Source organism: Agelaius tricolor, unplaced genomic scaffold, assembly GCF_023055355.1.
Source record: "Agelaius tricolor isolate 1412-34295 unplaced genomic scaffold, bAgeTri1.0.p SCAF_4, whole genome shotgun sequence".
NCBI classification, from domain to species: domain Eukaryota; kingdom Metazoa; phylum Chordata; class Aves; order Passeriformes; family Icteridae; genus Agelaius; species Agelaius tricolor.
Genome location: NW_027269264.1, coordinates 57,522,785 through 57,541,746, shown reverse-complemented (window position 1 = coordinate 57,541,746; position 18,962 = coordinate 57,522,785). Strand labels below are relative to the sequence as shown.

At 54.9% G+C, this 18,962-nt stretch overlaps 1 protein-coding gene across 1 annotated transcript in view; it reads right to left on the bottom strand.

Annotated features, from left to right (window-relative positions):
- Window positions 1-1,309: 1,309 nt before the first annotated feature.
- MAPK4 (mitogen-activated protein kinase 4) overlaps window positions 1,310-18,962 on the bottom strand; it is a 55,314-nt gene continuing 37,661 nt past the window's right edge. Inside the window, exons 3-6 of the mRNA XM_071425875.1 lie at window positions 17,074-17,218; window positions 7,945-8,106; window positions 5,206-5,407; window positions 1,310-2,148 (exon numbers count right to left, since the gene is read on the bottom strand). Coding sequence (XP_071281976.1) covers window positions 1,461-2,148; window positions 5,206-5,407; window positions 7,945-8,106; window positions 17,074-17,218 — 1,197 coding nt within the window. The 3' untranslated portion in view covers window positions 1,310-1,460. The remainder of the gene's footprint in view (window positions 2,149-5,205; window positions 5,408-7,944; window positions 8,107-17,073; window positions 17,219-18,962) is intronic.

The window sequence follows — 18,962 nt, the reverse complement described above, 5'->3', positions numbered from 1 at the left end:
TCAAGGCCTGCTGCAGCTAAATCTGCTCCTGGTCCCAGCAAGGACAGAACCCAGGGCTAATACAGTAAACACTGCTGTTAGTTATCTGAGCCCCACACCAGTTTCTTCACATCTCAGAGCATTTAGCGGATTCCTTGTTAAAAGGGTAGAAATAATGAAAATGGGAGTAGTTAAATATGTTAACTACTTGCAGTACTAAATAGAGCAGTTTCTGTTGCACAAATCCGGGCAGCACAGCAGCAGGATACTGAGGAAAGCAGAGGCTGTCTTGTGTGGCACTATTTACACATCTCCATTTAAAAAGCTGCCGAGTTGGGTTAAATATAAGTATAGAACATTTCTTCCATATACAAACTCTTGTTAGCTGATTAATTATTAAGGTGCTCAGAAGTGTGGATGAAAACAGAAGGTACAGTAGATCAGTTGTGTCTTCACCTATGTACACACAGTTGCCTGCTGACACCAGCCTCTCCCACAGGAGCTGGGAGCCAAGTGGGCAGTCACGGATCTCATGCCACAGGAACTGTTGTTTTCCTCACGAGATCCTTGTCAGGAGGAAAGCCAGTGGTTCGGTGATTCCTTTTGCAGCAGCAGAGTGGCTGGGAGCCCTTGCTGGTCCGTGTGGCTGCTGGTGCCGGGCCGCGTCACTCCGTGGGACACGCTGCTCCCAGCCCTCCCTGCTGGAATTCTGCTGGTCTTGTGGCAGCTCTCCGAGGCAGGACTCGCAGCAGCAGCACCCGGGGGCGTCCCGTGGGCCCTCCCGAGAGCTCGGAAAGCTCGGATCCCCGTGCATCCCCTGCTGCACCCCGTGCAGCCAAAGGGGAGGTTTTGGTGTGAGAAACCACAAACCAGCAAAATGCACTTAGCAAAAATTTTGTCTTCTCCTCAGAAAAAATAAAACAAATCCCCAAAGGCCCATCCTTTGTAGGTCATATTTCTTCCCCATTAACATTCTCAGAGAGTTTTATTTTTTTGTCTGATGGCCAAACTCTACCTGTAGACCCGTTCTGTGCTGACTGATGGCTGGCATCACTTTATTCCATACCTGTACTCACACAGGTGCCTCAGAGGGACTCAAAGTTCGGCGTTTTGGGAACCTGTCCAACCAGGAGGGTATCTGACCACACTGAAAATGTTAATTTTTGTCCTTGTCCTTTCAAGTTGCTATAGAAAAAGAGAGGAAAATAAGTCTATTTGACTACTGTTTGCAAACCTACCATGTACTGTCGTTTTCCCCCTCGTACATTTAAGTTTCAAACAGGTCCCAGAGATCGCAAGGCAAGATTGTTAAGGCAGTGTAAGGAACTCGAGTATTTCATTCGCACCTCTCAATCCCCTTAGAAGCACTTCTAAGGCATCAAGGGGGGCGTGTGGGTTGTGCTTGCCTTTCTGGAAAAGGCGTTTGGTACAGCGTGGGAAGGGGATGCCCAGCGGAGGCAGGCGCAGCGGGGCTGGGGCCCTCACCACCGCTCCTTCTGGAACACCTCTGCCTGCACCATCTCCCCGGGGTGCTCCGAGATGCAGGCCCCGTTGATCTCGTTGAGCTTGTTGTCCGGAAGGTCCTCGGGCTTTGTGCAAAGTTTCAGCGCCCTGGAGATGAAGACGTCGAGGTCGAACTCGGGGTCGGTCTCGCCGCTGACCGCGGCGGGTTCCTTGTGGAGGCGGTGAGGAGAGGAGGGCAGGCTCCTCTCCTGCATCTCTGGCAGAGAGCCGGGGCACTCCAGCCCCACCTGCGTGCTCTTCACCCACTGGGCAATCTCCAGGAACAGGTTGGATGGCTCCTCTTCCAGCGACAGCTCAGCTGCGGGCGCTATGGTTGCCCTTTTCCAGTGGGATAAATCCAGGATGAGCTTGGGCTCTGAGTAGTGGTGGGGCTTGCTGTCCCTCCACAGCAGCTTGTCCAAGTAGGAGGGTGATCCCACCTTGTAATCACACGATTTCCCGCAGTCGGCATCAAACACTCGGTCCATGGAGGAGTGGGAGAGCTCCAGGAAGCGCTCCGAGCTGCTCTGCGAGTATTTCCGCGGGTCCACCTGCGCCTCCTCCGCCGCGGGCTCCGAGCCCGCCCGGGGGTCCCGCTGCACCTCGTCCATGTCGTGGTGCTTGTCGTGCCTCCAGTCCAGGTCGGAGGAGAGGCTGATGTGGTACCTGCCAAAGACACGCTGCTGTGAGGCAGGGGCAGCATGGCCTCGCTGCCAGCAGCAGCGCCCGAGCCACCCCGAGCACTGCTGCTGCTGGCCTGGCCTTCTGCTTGCTGAGGTAACCTCCTACTGGCAGCACAGAGAGCCTTCTTCTGCCTTGGAATGACAGGTGGCCAATAATTTTTATTTATCAACTGCCTGAGATGCAGGAATGAGAGCCCAGCAACCAAACCAAGTGGCCCCTTCCTTTAGATGTTGATCACCTCCCCTCCATTCGGGACTAAAACTTGATTAACAGCAATAATTACCAATCTGCCCCTCAGCACACAGACAGGGACCTTGGCTGGGCCCTTCCTGTTTGGTGACAGAACAGTTAAAGACATGAACTTAAACTGACAGAACCAGAGGTCATGGTCTCAAGCTGTGCAAGGGAAATATGGGTGGATATTGGGAAAAAGCTTTTCATGGAAAGGGTGATAAAGTTCTGGCATGGCTGCCCAGGGAGGTGGTGGAGTCACCATCCATGGGTGTGTTTAACAAAGCCTGGATGTGGCACTGGGTGCCAGGGTTCAGTTGAGGGGTTGGGGCTGGGTTGGACTGGATAGTCTTGAAGGTCTCTTCCAACCTGGTCATTCTGTGAATTCTGTGAATTCTGTAAATTCTGTGAACAACCCCACTGAGGCTGGCCATCACCAGTTTGTTCCGATGTCAAGGACGCAGGGCATTCCTGGAGGGTCGCCTTGCTCAGTGACAGCTTCTCCAGCCAGCTGAAGCCCCTGACAGCACCCAGGGCTCTCCCAGTGACCCCTGATTCACTGGCTCCTCACTGAGCTGCCTGTGGAATGTGTTATCCCAGCGACTGGGGCCCTGCCACAGCGACCAGCCGCCCTTCAGGTGTCCCACAGCACGCGGCCAAAGGGTCACCTGCTGTCCCCAGGGTCATGGGTGACAGAGCTGTGCCCACAGCTGTCAGCTCCAGCTGCAGGCAGGCCTGGAGACCCTTTGGGTTTGGTTACAATGCATTCTATACTTTTATTTTGGTTACATTGCATTCTATACTTTGCTGAGCATCTCAATACAGTAGCACCAATCTATACCTAAACATTTATCTATAGCCTATCATAACTACTGTAATTACCATATTCATGTCACTGTTCTCCAATCACTAACAGTCAGTACATCACAGTTTAAGCTAGAAGTTGTTTTTCAGTTTTCTTGCAGTGGAAAATTCTGAGACCTTTTTTCTACTTGCCACCTTTGCTGCCTTGTTTGCCTGTGCTCTCTTTCTGCTTGGTAAAATCATCTCCTTGTTTGGGGTGGGTTTATCCTTTGCTCTAAGCCATAAAAACCCCTTCTAACCAACACACCCTTTGCCTCCTTGGTTATCCAGTCAGACTGGCTCAGCAATTCTTTTCTTCTATATCAAAACTCGCTCTCATCTCTATTCCTTCTTCACACTCTAGATTTCAAAACCTTTCTGCTAAGCACACATATCTGTGAGACTTCCTTATCAACTTTCCATCCTTCCCAAGGTGTGGGGATGCACTGAGGGCAGGTGTCCTGCTTCCAGCCTTCTCCCAGCCTGGCTGAGCCCCCAGACCCCACTTTGATGACCTTGCCAGGGCTGTCTCCCACATCTGCTCACTCAGGCACAGGCAGTGAAGGTGAGGGGAGGGAGGGATGCCTTCGGGTGATTTTTTCAGTGCTGGTGGAACCCAGTGGATCAGGAAGGCAAGGAGATTTCACTGCTCTGCAGAGGGGAACAATGCTAGAGCATCCTCAGCCGGTTCATCCCCCACAGCCAGAAGGAGCTGTACAGAAAACTGAGCCTGGTTAATTCTCATCTGCTTGCTTTGTCCTGCCTGCCCCAGCGCTGGGACTGGCCCAGTGACTGGGGTAATCACCTGGAACGTGAGAAACCTCAGCCCAAGGCTTTGAGCTGTCCTAAACTTCCAGTACAGCTTCCAGCAAACCATTTAAACGTCAGCTCAACTCAGGGTTTTTTACAAGGCCCCCAGGTCTGTGGCCTCTGGGGTGATGCACCTTGAAAAGTGGTGAATATAGCACTCCAAATCAGGCCCTGTGCCCAAAAGGTACAAGAATTACATTATTTTGTACCTGTTCCACAGGGACAGAGGGCAGAGGGAGGGGCTGCAGAGCCACTTAGACCCACATGAAGACAACCTAGGCTGAAAACCAAGAGCAGAAAGGTACTCAGAGATGTACAGGCATGTGCAGGCCCAGCTTCTGGTCCCTGTGGAATCCAGGAGGAGCCTCTGGGAGGCTTCAGCTTGGGCTGGAATTACAGCATGGCACAAAGAGGGAAAAGCAGGCATCTTTCAGGGGCCTGAACAGGCGTGGTGGAACCAGCCACGTCAAAGGTGTTGGGCAAGATGAAACAGGAAAGCCTTATAGATATGATTGCTTGGCAAAAGGTTTTGAGAATATGGAAACTATAAGCGAGATTGAAATGAAAGCAAGCTTTGAGATCCCTCAGTTACTGAACAACTGGAAAACAATGGTGTGGCCAGCTGAAGGTGATCCCCTTTTGATGGAACAACACCCTCTGCTTGCAGACAGGCCCAAGGGTCAGAGCAGACCCTGCCAGCTTGGCAGAAGGGCCCAAAGAGGAGTTTGTAGGGTTTAAAATGTAACACAGTATGGTAATGTAATGATTCCTATAAGCTGTATGTAAATGCTGTAGGATTTGTATCTTGTACTAGATTGGTTAGTGAGAATCAGAATATTCAGCACAGAAGAAGATTTGTGGTATTGTACTGGGAACCTCGCTCTCTTATCCTCTCATCCTCTCTCTCTCTCATCCTCTTTCCCACTCTCTTTACTTCTCTCTGCTGCTCTGAGCTGTCCTGGCAGCTCCCAGCAGGGCCCTGCACCCAGGTCCTTTGCAATAAACCCCAATTTCCCAGCCCTGGCTGCAGAGATCTCTGCTCTCTGTCCGTCCCCCCGTCCTACCCCCAGTGCTCCTACAAGGGGCTCACCAGCCCAGCTCTGCCCAAAGCCCTGCAGGCAGGACCCGCTCTGCAGCCCAGCCCAGCCCTGGTACCTGTCCCAGTTGGACATCTGGCTCTGGTTGGCCTCCATCAGCAGGATGTCATCGATCTCGTCCTCGATGCGGAACGGGTGCTGTGACACCGGCTCGTCCTCGGGGCAGGAGTAGGGGCTCATGTAGGGGTGCTGCAGGCCCATCTCGGCCGTCAGCCGGTCCATGGGGTTAAATGTCAGAATTTTCTCCAGGAAATCAATGGCTGCGAGGCAGAGGCACACAAGCTCACCATTCCTCAAAAGCAGAGACAGCTCCCCTGCCAGGAGGAGCCTCGCGGAGCCCCCCGGCAAATCCCCCTGGAGCAAGGGGTGAGTTAAAGGCCACCCCAGGTGGACCCAAACCAGGCACTTCTGCCCTTGCCGGGGTCCCCTGCCCCTCACGGAGCTGTGAGCTTGCAGGGGAGCAACCCTGCAGCCCCCAGGTGTCACCTCCTGTCACCCCCTGCAGCATGGCCAGGGAACGACTGCGAGAGCCCCCTCACAGCTGCACAGGACAGCACAGGGGTCACACACAACCAGAGCGACAGCCCCACACCTCAGCACAGAGCTGGCATCCCAGCCCAGCACAGAGCTGAGATCTGTGAGATCCCAGCACAGAGCTGAGATCCCAGCACAGAGCTGAGATCCCAGCACAGAGCTCACATCCCAGATCAGGACAGAGCTGAAATCCCAGCCCAGCACAGAGCTGAGATCCCAGCACAGAGCTCAGATCCCAGCACAGCACAGAGCTCAGATCCCAGCACAGAGCTCAGATCCCAGCCCAGCACAGAGCTGGCATCCACCCCCAGCACAGAGCTGACATCCCAGACCAAAAAGGCCTCTGGAAGGTGCTGGGATCTGACTCCACAGCCTCATATCCATTTGACAAGCACACTGTGTTTCAGAAAACTGATTTCACCTCTTAGGCCCCACTGGAGTGGATTAGATTTACTGCAAGTTTTAAAAGCCTTTGGCGTGACCGATGCCATGAAATTATTTTACCCATTAGTGTTTGAAGAATTCTGAGCGGCTAAAATAATTTTAGGAAGACTGAGCTGCGTGAACTCTTTCTGTGATGAATTTTAAGTGCAATTAAACCTAAATGTAGAGGGCTGGCTATGATTGCTTTGATGATTCCATTTACTGAGGTTATGTGAAAAGGTAAAATCCTGCCACTGAAGTTGTTGCTTATCCAGTTGATCCTTTAATGGGAAAGTCCCTTTGAGTTCAGGCAACAAAAATAGGAATAATGCCTTTCTTCAGATACGGCTTCGTACTGAAACCTCCATGAACACGCCCCCTGAAGGTGCAATTGTGTGAATGGGGCAGTTTCTGTAGGGGCAGAACCCCTCAGCGCGAAGGACAGCCACTCGTGCAGCCCCAGAGCTCAAACATTAACCAATTTCTGACTGTGTCCCGTGAGATCACCTCATGGCTCAGACTAATTAAGCAGGAAGGAGTCAATTGCTCCATAAGGTCACAAAAACCCATTATGGGTTATATATTGTGATGCACCACGGGTCAGAGAGGCAGGGAAATTACAGTGAATAATGCGAGGGGCAGGGGTGACCTTTCCTCCTGCAGCCACAGCGGGGAATAAATCTGCTGCTGCTCTCTGGAGGCTGACACAGCCCTGGTACCCCGGGCACAGGGAGATTGTGCCACCAAGGCCAGGCACGGCACCTCTCACATGCGGAGCCACTCCAGCAAACATGAGCTGAGCCTGCTCCTGGTCTCTTCCCAAATGCAGGCCTGGTTTAACCCTGGTTTAACCCTTGGAAGGAGCTCAGGGGAGCGCTGGTCAGTTCCTGCCTGTAACACCCATCTCAGGAGCGGGGTGTTTGTGAGGAAAAGCCTGTCCTGCAGACTTGGAAAGAGCCTCTGGGCTGAGCCCTCGCTCCCAGCTCGGGGGGACGCACGGGGAGCCAGGGATGCACCTCCAGAGGCCCCGTGTTCGCCCTTGGGAGCCACCTGTGAGCAAGCCACAGCATCACAGCCCTGTCCTGGGGCAGGGCCCGGGGACAGGCCACCTGTGAGGGGACAGCACTGGGGACATCTGGGCTACAGCCAGGACCTTCGGGGATGTGCATCCCCTTCCCCAGAGCTCAGGCCCTGTGGCTCCTGTGGCACTCCCAGGAAGCAGCTCTGGGGACACGGCTGCTGTAGTGTGTTCTTTTACTTGGCATTTTTACTGTTTCATTTGTGGTTTCGTAATCCCTCTGTATTTTTCTCTCCCCGTCTTTAGAGTGGCACAGCTTTTTTGTTATTCAGTTCAGTTAAGTGTGGTTTCTCGGTTTGTTACCCAGTTACTCCCTGCCAAATTCCAAACCCCCTCCCATATCCAGTTGTTAACCCCTCCTGTCCCAAGCTGTTCCCCTCCCTTGAAATCCTCCATTGGTTTACACATTGTATTCCCTGCCTTGTGATTCACCTCCAGCTCTCCCGATTACCTAGAGATTGTATCCTCCCCTGAGACCTCCCCCAGTTTATAAACTGCTGTTTTCCCTCAGTTCGGGGCCTGGGACCCTGGAACTGGGGAATTTTCCCACCAAATAAAGCTACCCCAGTTCCACCCCAGGCCTGTGCTGCAGCCTTTTGTTTCTGCGCCGGTTTCTGTGAACCTCCGCTGGCAGCTGGGATTCTGCAGAGCTCACAAAGGGGGGTCTGTCACATCCCTGCATCATCTAGCTGGGACTAATGCCCGCCACGGCAGTTTTGGGACACACGGCAGCCGGGGAAGCCCCGGGGGCCACCACGGTACCTTCGCTGTCCACCTCGGGCAGCAGCTTGCGCAGCGGCTTCCGCACCTCCCACGTGCTGTTGATGAACATGGGCATCACCTTCAGCAGCTCCTCCTTGTCCTCCTGGTGGATAACGGGGATGGTCTCCAGGATCAGCTGCATCTGCTCCAGCTCGTGGCCCCCTGAGCAGGGAGAAGAAGAGAGCACTGAGACCAGACACAGAAGTTAAACCGGGGCGGGCGTGGGGCACTGCCAGCTCCAGGGGTCCCCACACTCCACCTTTAAAGGAGTGCAGGCCTCCAGCCCCAAGAGGAAAGGGTTTTTGACCAGCAGCTGCTGGGCACCAAGTCATGGCCGTGGTGGTGGCAATCCCCACGGCTGCCCTGTGCCATTTCGTGTTTTCAGTCCTTTTCCTTCAGGACATATTTATCCCTAAAACCCCAAGCCCTGCTCAGGGCTGGCTGCCCGTCACTGGGAGGAGAGCAGCAGCAGCAGCAGCAGAGCCAAACAGAGCAACTCATCAGTGAGCACCATTCCCACTCTCCAGACTCTCCTGGATGTCCCCAAGAGGTGACATCTGTGGGCATTCCCAGCCTCCTGCGCGGGCAGAGGAGCCTGGTGGGAATGTGGAGCCACACCACTGGATTTCTGCCTGCCAGGAATGGTTAGGAAATGAAAATGGTTAGGAATGGTTAGAAATGCCCTGTCCTCAGAGGCAGGACCAGCATGGACCAGCCATGGGCAGCCAAAACAGCGGGGATTTTCGGGCTACCAAGCCCCTGCTGGCCCAGCCATGGATTTCAGGCTGCTTCAATGGCCCATCCATGACAAGGGGAGTCAGCCCATGGATGGGCAGCACTGCTGATCAGCCAGAGCCAGCCCCATGGATGGGCAGCACTGCTGATCAGCCAGAGCCAGCCCCATGGATGGGCAGCACTGCTGATCAGCCAGAGCCAGCCCCATGGATGAGCAGCACTGCTGATCAGCCATGCCAGAGCCAGCCCCATGGATGAGCAGCACTGCTGATCAGCCATGCCAGAGCCAGCCCCATGGATGGGCAGCACTGCTGATCAGCCAGAGCCAGCCCCATGGATGAGCAGCACTGCTGATCAGCCAGAGCCAGCCCCATGGATGGGCAGCACTGCTGATCAGCCAGAGCCAGCCCCATGGATGGGCAGCACTGCTGATCAGCCAGAGCAGAGCCAGCCCCATGGATGTGCAGCACTGCTGATCAGCCAGAGCCAGCCCCATGGATGGGCAGCACTGCTGATCAGCCATGCCAGAGCCAGCCCCATGGATGGGCAGCACTGCTGATCAGCCAGAGCAGTGCCAGCCCCATGGATGGGCAGCAGTGCTGATCAGCCATGCCAGCCCCATGGATGGGCAGCAGTGCTGATCAGCCATGCCAGAGCCAGCCCCATGGATGGGCAGCACTGCTGATCAGCCATGCCAGAGCCAGCCCCATGGATGGGCAGCACTGCTGATCAGCCAGAGCAGAGCCAGCCCCATGGATGGGCAGCACTGCTGATCAGCCATGCCAGAGCCAGCCCCATGGATGGGCAGCACTGCTGATCAGCCATGCCAGCCCCATGGATGGGCAGCACTGCTGATCAGCCAGCAGGGAGGAGGGGAGGCCCCTCACAGGACAAGGGACCGCTTGCCCTGTGGCAGCCCTGTTCCTGTGGAGGTCCCTGGCGTTTGCAGGGGCTCCCCTCCACAGCCCAGAGCTCCTGAGGATCAGCACGAGTTTTCCAGACTCACACCCATGGAACTTGCTGGAACCCAGGGCCCTGGGAGTGTTTCTCCGCCTGCTCTGAGGGGTCCTGAGCCCCAGGGAAGCACTGCTTTTGGAGAAGGCTTCCAAGGCTTTGGGATGGATTAGAGTCCACAAGTGTGTGAAACAGACAAGGGAGAATAGTGTAGCTTGTCACAGGGTGAGAAATTTAAGATTTTGGGGTCTTAGTATAGAGGCAGATAGGAGGCAAGATGGAGGATCTTGGGTGTTGTCTGGGCTCCTCCTTCTCCTTCTCCTTCTCCTTCTCCTTCTCCTTCTCCTTCTCCTTCTCCTTCTCCTTCTTTCTCCTCCTTCTCCTTTTCCATTTTCTGCAGTGTTGGTGGCACAGGGTGATTGGGTGAGGGAAGCCTCAGTGCAGAGGTTACATGGACAGACAAAGAATTAATAATGGTAGAAAGGTAGAAATAAAGTACATTTTAAGAGTTAATTGGACAAAACAGCTTTAGAAGACCTTGAAGCTGCACCTCTTGTGACTATTTTTGCTGTACTTTCTTGCACGCTAAGTCTGGTGCAGACGGCGTGTCGGACTTCTGATAACAGAACAGCAACGTGAAGACCGAAAAGCGTCTCTCAGTCCTGGCACAGAAGCGTTGAAAGGAGGTTTTCCCCCATCCGGGGAGCCCTGGGGGCCCAAGGAGAGCAGCACACACAGCGCTGACCCCAGCACAGCCCCTGGGCACAGTCAGTGATGCTGGCAAACTCTGCTCCCATCCAGCGCAGCGTGGTGGCCACGGCCACTGCCAGGCCACATGGCACAGCTCGGTGGCACTGCAGGGACCCCAGCAGCCCCAAGGCCACGCTGACAGAGCCCAGCTGGTCACCACCACCACACACAGCCGCTCAATCAATGAGGCAGAGCAGCAGGAAAAGCAGAGGAGACAAAGGGAGGGAGCCCTTCCCACGTCAGTCCTGTGCAGATTAATCCACTTTCCTACACGAGAACTAATTTTAGGTCACTCAGAGATTCGCAGCGTGACTCCAGGGGAAACTAAGGATATCTAGCAGGAAATGAGCACCTTGTTAGCCAGGCTAATTCCCCAGCTGCGATCCAAATTACAGGGTGATAAAAGTCACAAAGCCTCTGTGGCTTTTCCCTCAGTGCAGCCCCAGCCGCTGCTCACCGAAGGTACCTGGCAGCCAAAAGACACCGTGTTTAGTCACACAAAGGAGCTGCTAATGCAGTGCTGGAAGCCTTGAATTATGGCTCCCAAGAAACCCCATCCTCTTCCATTATCCTCTATTTATGGAATTCCCAGGGATCTTTTCCTGAAGGTATTAACTCCTGAAAAGGAGAACACAAACCAGTGGCAGAATAAACGCAGCAGGCTGTGGTTACCCTGGGAGAGAACGAGGAGCTCTGCACCACGAGGAGCTCTGCACCACATCTTGGAGAAGAGAGCCTTCTCCAGGCCTGCAGCCAAGCCCCAGGGAGCACCCAAGCCCTGGCAGTAAGCGCTGATCCCACGGGAAAGGCCCCTGTGCCATCTCTGGCTCTTGGCCACAGGCACAGCCCCACTGGTGAGCCCCACGGAGATCTGCAAGGACAGATCGATCTCTTCTCCTTTTTTCTCCTTTTCCCTCCTTTTCCCCATTTACTCCTGCTTCCACTGCTGCTGCTTTCGGTGGTAGAGACACTGGAGGGAGCTGCAGCTGCTCAGCCAGGGACTCTTCTCCCTGTTTTCTGTGCTGCTGCTGCTGCTGGGGAGCTCTGCCAAGGCCTGCAAGCCAGGCTCCAGCTGCTGGGGACCCCGTGAGCTGTGGCACAGCCTGGCCTGCTGTGGCCCCCAGGGCTCTGCCAAGCCCAGAGCACCCAGGGAAGGGGCCCTGGGAGGGGTCTGGGGTCCCTTTTTGCTGCACGTCCAAAAAATCCGTGTGGGAGAATGGAAGCAGTGAGTGGCATCTGCCCCAAATCACCAATCACCCTCATTTACCTGCCTGGCTTAAGCACCCCAGATGGACCGCGGGAGTTAATTATATTGATTTATGCTAAGCACTCAATTTAAACTGCACTCTCTAGAAACCATTTACCCAGGGCAAGGCGCTGCTGCAGGATGGAGCCTTCTCTGAACCACACTGCTCTCATTTCTCTCACTTCTCATTTCTGCCCACCCAGGGCTCTGCGCAGGCCTCAGCCTGCAGGGAGTGTGAAAAGTGCATATTATATGGCTGCACGCAGATATTTACCACATGCATTTTGTATTGATTAGCAGTGCTAATCAATTTTTGTATTAACATTTTAATAGTATGGTAAATTCAGTCTTGTAGTTAAAAGATAACTTATATAGTTAAAATAAGAACTATGTATGTGGGATATGTTTTTAAAGAAAGGAATGAGGCACTCTCATCAGACAGCAGCCCCAGGACACCTGAATCTTCCAGAGAAAAAGAATTTATTGCTCCATTATCAGGAGAAACGAACTTCTTCCTGCCTCAAAGGTGCTGTTAAGATTGAGAGGAAGAAGTTGACACTGATCAGAGAGAATCGTGTGTTTGAATGGAATTTAGGCATCATGTATGAAGTGTATGAATATGCAACAGGCTGTTGTTTTTAAGGGTTAATCCTCTGTTAACGTGGGTCCTTTTTCAGGCTAGTGCTGCCCAGAAAAGCTACCCAGATGTCCGTAACTCTTTGTCTTTATTGTCTCATATTGTCCTAATTCAAATTGTCCAAATTATTGTTACTCTAATTGTATTACTCTTTTATAACCATTTGATTACTATTAAAGTTTTAAAATTTTAAAAACAAGTGATTGGCGTTTTTCACAGAGGCTGCAGCTCTGGGAATGTCTCACCCTGCAGGGATGGAGAATGCAGCTCTGGGAATGTCTCACCCTGCAGGGACATTGGCTGCAGCTCTGGGAATGTCTCACCCTGCAGGGACGGAGGCTGCAGCTCTGGGAATGTCTCACCCTGCAGGGACAGAGAATGCAGCTCTGGGAATGTCTCACCCTGCAGGGACAGAGAATGCAGCTCTGGGAATGTCTCACCCTGCAGGGACGGAGGCTGCAGCTCTGGGAATGTCTCACCCTGCAGGGACAGAGAATGCAGCTCTGGGAATGTCTCACCCTGCAGGGATGGAGAATGCAGCTCTGGGAATGTCTCACCCTGCAGGGATGGAGGCTGCAGCTCTGGGAATGTCTCACCCTGCAGGGACATTGGCTGCAGCTCTGGGAATGTCTCACCCTGCAGGGACAGAGAATGCAGCTCTGGGAATGTCTCACCCTGCAGGGATGGAGGCTGCAGCTCTGGGAATGTCTCACCCTGCAGGGACATTGGCTGCAGCTCTGGGAATGTCTCACCCTGCAGGAACAGAGAATGCAGCTCTGGGAATGTCTCACCCTGCAGGGACAGAGAATGCAGCTCTGGGAATGTCTCACCCTGCAGGGACAGAGGCTGCAGCTCTGGGAATGTCTCACCCTGCAGGGACAGAGGCTGCAGCTCTGGGAATGTCTCACCCTGCAGGGACAGAGAATGCAGCTCTGGGAATGTCTCACCCTGCAGGGACAGAGGCTGCATCTGGCTGGGCTGAGCTCCTTCTCCCCAGCCAAGAGGAGAAGAGCTGCAGCCAAGGCAAAGCCGTGTTGCTGTGCAGGTGTTTGTGCGTTTTAGCTGCTCTGGGGGCTGGGCTTTACTCTCCCCCAGCAGATAAAGGACACCAGGGCATCCTGCCTGTGCCAGCCCTGCCCCTGGCCCTGCTCTGCCTGCTGGCACAGGAGGAGGCCAGGAAAAAGGGGCAGGGGGCCAGAACCTCCCAGGACAATGACATATTTTCAAAGCCACCCAAAAGGAGCTGATATTTTGAGCTTGGTTTTGATCCCCACCCGCTAACCAAGCACCCTGCCAGCACCTGGGGATTATTAAGAGATTTCCCTGGGCTGGGAGGCAGAGAACAAGGGATGCTCGCAGTGTGTGCCTGGCTGAGCCCAGCCCGTGGTCTGCCAAACCCCACCTCTGGTCACCAAATCACCTCAAATCACCTCAAATTAATCACCTCTGGTCTCCACATGCTGAGGGCTCTCAGGGACCAGCCCAGGGAGGTTCCTGTGTGGCAGCTCTGGGGCAGCTCACCCAGGCAGAGGACACATCAGTCCCATCCCAGGGCTACTTCTGCCCCTGCCTTACCACAAAACAAGCTTAAAGCACCACCTTAGACACCTCAGTGGTGTCAGCCAACGTCACTTATACCCTGGGATCCACAAAGAGCAAAAAGAAACCCAGGCTGGGGCTGAGAGAGGGGTCAAACACAGCGTGAAAAGCCAGAAATGCTCGGGAGCTGTGCTGGGGTGGCCAGGGGAGCTCAACAGGCAGCTCTTGTTTTGCTGTTTGACCTGAGGAATAAGAGACTGCAGCACCTCCCAGCAAGACCAGACAATGCCCTGCTCCTAGGACGTGTCCCAAGGAAACACCGGGAGCAGACAGGTTAAAGGCACAGTTTTCACAGCTGAAACCCGGGACTGGAAAGCTTTGGTGAAATTGAAGACAAAAGTAAGGAAGGAAAGGGAGGCAATTTAAATGATCGCTTCCTAAGGGCACTGACTGCTTATTTTTAGGCTTCCACAAAAGAATTATGGAAGCTGCGAGCAGGAGTGGGGAGGCAGCAGCAGAGCAGCTGCAGCCGAGTCTGTGGAGCTCAGTGGTGCTGAGATACCCGTGAGGGAAACCTCCTCCTCCTCCTCCTCCTCCTCCTCCTCCTCCTCCTCCTCCTCCATTATTAACGGGGCTGGTTATTTATTTACACAACTCTGCGAGCAGCTGCTCACCAAACACGTTAAACCTTGTCACTCAGGGCACAGACAGGCAGGAGAGACTGGCCCGGGGAGCTGTGCTGTGCTGTGCTGTGTGCTGTGTGCTGTGTGCTGTGTGCTGTGCTGTGCTGTGTGCTGTGCTGTGTGCTGTGTGCTGTGCTGTGTGCTGTGCTGTGCTGTGTGCTGTGTGCTGTGTGCTGTGTGCTGTGCTGTGCTGTGTGCTGTGCTGTGTGCTGTGTGCTGTGTGCTGTGCTGTGCTGTGTGCTGTGTGCTGTGTGCTGTGTGCTGTGTGCTGTGTGCTGTGCTGTGTGCTGTGCTGTGTGCTGTGTGCTGTCTGTGTGCTGTGTGCTGTGTGCTGTGTGCTGTGTGCTGTGCTGTGTGCTGTGCTGTGCTGTGTGCTGTGTGCTGTGTGCTGTGTGCTGTGTGCTGTGTGCTGTGTGCTGTGCTGTGTGCTGTGTGCTGTGCTGTGCGCTGTGCGCTGTGCGCTGTGCGCTGTGTGCTGTGCTGTGTGCTGTGTGCTGTGTGCTGTGTGCTGTGTGCTGTGTGCTGTGTGCTGTGCTGTGTGCTGTGTGCTGTGTGCTGTGTGCTGTGTGCTGTGCTGTGCTGTGTGCTGTGTGCTGTGCTGTGTGCTGTGCTGTGCTGTGTGCTGTGTGCTGTGTGCTGTGTGCTGTGTGCTGTGCTGTGTGCTGTGCTGTGTGCTGTGTGCTGTGTGCTGTGTGCTGTGTGCTGTGTGCTGTGCTGTGTGCTGTGTGCTGTGCTGTGTGCTGTGTGCTGTGTGCTGTGTGCTGTGCTGTGTGCTGTGTGCTGTGTGCTGTGTGCTGTGTGCTGTGTGCTGTGCTGTGCTGTGTGCTGTGTGCTGTGTGCTGTGTGCTGTGTGCTGTGTGCTGTGCTGTGCTGTGTGCTGTGTGCTGTGCTGTGTGCTGTGTGCTGTGTGCTGTGTGCTGTGTGCTGTGCTGTGTGCTGTGTGCTGTGTGCTGTGTGCTGTGCTGTGTGCTGTGCTGTGCTGTGCTGTGTGCTGTGTGCTGTGCTGTGCTGTGTGCTGTGTGCTGTGTGCTGTGTGCTGTGCTGTGTGCTGTGTGCTGTGTGCTGTGCTGTGCTGTGCTGTGTGCTGTGCTGTGCTGTGCTGTGTGCTGTGTGCTGTGCTGTGTGCTGTGTGCTGTGTGCTGTGTGCTGTGCTGTGCTGTGCTGTGCTGTGTGCTGTGTGCTGTGCTGTGCTGTGTGCTGTGTGCTGTGTGCTGTGTGCTGTGCTGTGTGCTGTGTGCTGTGTGCTGTGCTGTGTGCTGTGCTGTGTGCTGTGTGCTGTGTGCTGTGTGCTGTGTGCTGTGCTGTGTGCTGTGTGCTGTGCTGTGTGCTGTGTGCTGTGTGCTGTGTGCTGTGTGCTGTGCTGTGTGCTGTGCTGTGTGCTGTGTGCTGTGTGCTGTGTGCTGTGCTGTGCTGTGTGCTGTGTGCTGTGTGCTGTGTGCTGTGTGCTGTGTGCTGTGCTGTGCTGTGTGCTGTGTGCTGTGTGCTGTGTGCTGTGTGCTGTGCTGTGCTGTGTGCTGTGTGCTGTGCTGTGTGCTGTGTGCTGTGTGCTGTGTGCTGTGCTGTGTGCTGTGCTGTGTGCTGTGTGCTGTGTGCTGTGTGCTGTGCTGTGCTGTGTGCTGTGTGCTGTGCTGTGCTGTGTGCTGTGTGCTGTGTGCTGTGTGGTGTGTGCTGTGTGCTGTGCTGTGTGCTGTGTGCTGTGTGCTGTGTGCTGTGCTGTGCTGTGCTGTGCTGTGTGCTGTGCTGTGCTGTGTGCTGTGCTGTGTGCTGTGTGCTGTGCTGTGTGCTGTGTGCTGTGTGCTGTGTGCTGTGCTGTGCTGTGCTGTGTGCTGTGTGCTGTGTGCTGTGTGCTGTGTGCTGTGCTGTGTGCTGTGTGCTGTGCTGTGTGCTGTGTGCTGTGCTGTGCTGTGTGCTGTGTGCTGTGTGCTGTGTGCTGTGCTGTGTGCTGTGTGCTGTGTGCTGTGTGCTGTGTGCTGTGTGCTGTGCTGTGTGCTGTGTGCTGTGTGCTGTGTGCTGTGCTGTGTGCTGTGTGCTGTGTGCTGTGTGCTGTGCTGTGCTGTGTGCTGTGTGCTGTGTGCTGTGCTGTGTGCTGTGTGCTGTGCTGCAGCCCTGCCTGCCAGGCGAGCAGCTCCTGCAGCAGCCACAGGGCAGCTGCTCCTCCCACTGGGAATGGCTCCATGTCCCAGCTCAGCTTTGCTCCTGACACAGCATTTTGGGGACTCTATTAAATGCATATTTTCTTCTCAATGACGTCGGAGTTAGGCTTCAAATGCTGCCCTGATAACTCCTTGCTGTGTCTTTGTTGTCTTCTCTTCTTGCACTTCACCTTTGCAGCGGCAATTTGTGCTTACAGGTAAATTCTCAAAACGGGTGGTGGCGTTCATTTCCTCCCTCAAAGGAAATAAACAGCTTGGAGACACGAATCACGATCCAAATCCATGGCGTGGAGCACAAACCTCCTGGGACAGGGCACCAGCATCTCCTCTCCTCGCACAGGGGAATTCCCTCGGCCGGGCTAGGAAGCCTGGGAATTGGGTATCAAGGAAGGGGGGAGGAGGAAAGGGAATCAACAGGAGACAGGAACCTACCAGCGAAGAGCATCCTCCCGGTCAGCATCTCGGCCAGGATGCAGCCAGCTGCCCACATGTCGATGGCTTTGGTGTAGTTGTTGGGAGACAGGAGGAGGCGCGGGGAGCGGTACCACTTGGTCACCAAGCCTTCGGAGAGGTAACCCTGGAACAGCAGGGACAGGGATCAGGACAGGCAGCAGAGCTCCTCCAGTGTGAGCAGACAGGGATCAGGGCAGGAACGGGCAGCAGAGATCCTCCAGCCTGAGCAGGGACAGGGCTCAGGACAGGAACAGGCAGCAGAGAGAGGGTCAGGACAGGATCAGGCAGCAGAGACAGGGCTCAGGACAGGATCAGGCTGCAGAGAGAGGGTCAGGACAGGAACAGGGAGCAGAGAGAGGGACAGGAACAGGGAGCAGAGAGAGGGTCAGGAACAGGCTGCAGAGCTCCTCACCTGTCCTGGTCCCTCCCCGCTGCAGCCCCACCCAGGCAATCCTGCCCCCATTCCTGTGCTGCTGCCCAGGCCGGCTGGGGCTGCCTGCCCCGCGGGAAGGGGGGACCTGGGGCACACCAGGGGGGACAGAGGCTCCCCAGGGCTGCGCCAGGCAGGGCGCTCGCTGTTTGTCACCATGGTATTGCAGCACCGCCTGCCAAGCCAGATGGCTCCGGAGCACAGACCTGCGGATCACACCTGCCCGAGTCATCCCAGGTCACCGCTGGAGGGCTCGGATGTATCCTGTAAATCCCAGTCCCCCTTCACGTGAGACCTTGTCCAGGAAAACAAAAGGGTCAGGGAGGATTGCTGGTGCAGCGTGGAAGGAAAGGCTCCTGTACCAGCGGCTGTGCCTTACGGGGAGCAGAGCTGCCAAGGGCTCCCAGCCAAGGCTCCTAAAACAAGATCCCATGGGAAAAGTGGGAAAGCCCTTCGGGAACACCTAGCTGAGGCAGGGATGGAAAACCCTGCTCTTCCTGCATGAGCCTGAGCCGTGCCCAACAAATCACCTGTGTCCCTTGTCACAGGCTGCGGGGGATGGCATGGCAAGGGCAGCTCCTCACCCCAGTGCCACTGAGGATGATGAGGGGCAGCTCCTCACCCCAGTGCCACCGAGGATGATGAGGGGCAGCTCCTCACCCCAGTCCCGCTGTGCTCACACTGAGGATGATGAGGGGCAGCTCCTCACCCCAGTGCCACTGTGCTGACCCTGAGGATGGCGTTTGGGATGCTTTACCCAGTTCCATGAGAGAAGCTCTCAGCAGCATCGTGGCACAAAGGCCACCCCCTCTCTGAAGCGGGGCCCTCCTGCTCCTGAGCCCACCAGGAGATTTGTCACCAGAGCCAAGGGCTCACAGCCCTGCTGGAGCCAGGGGCCGTGTCCCAGCAGCCTGGGAACAACCCTGGCACCTCCAGGGACCCCTCGCTGCCACACTGGGGCTGGGCGTGGATGGTTATTGCATCGGGATAATGCTGGAATATTCATATGCAGCCTTTCCTGTATTAAATATAACACATTAACAGAAGGAGGTAGATTGAAATGCAGCAGGAGCAGCAAAATAAAATTAAATTATAAAGCCGAATTGCATTTAAATGCCACAAAGCATTTGGAGAATGCAAAAATGCAATGACAGCATGAACACGGTTCACATAAAAGCCTATTTGAGAACTCCATCCGTACTGATCTGGTTCCAGAGATCATTTTCAGCTGTGCTGTAGCTGGAGTTGTGCTGCACAGCGTTTCCTGGGATGCCGTAGGATGCATCTCTCCACCTAAACACGGGAGCAGTGCACCACCACAAGCACCACGAGGCTGATCACACTCCTCTTCCCCCAGCGCAGGGTTTTGTGCCAGCTCCCAAATGTGCGAGTCATCAAGCTTTTAATCATAAAGGGCTTGCTTTTAAAAGAGCGTGTT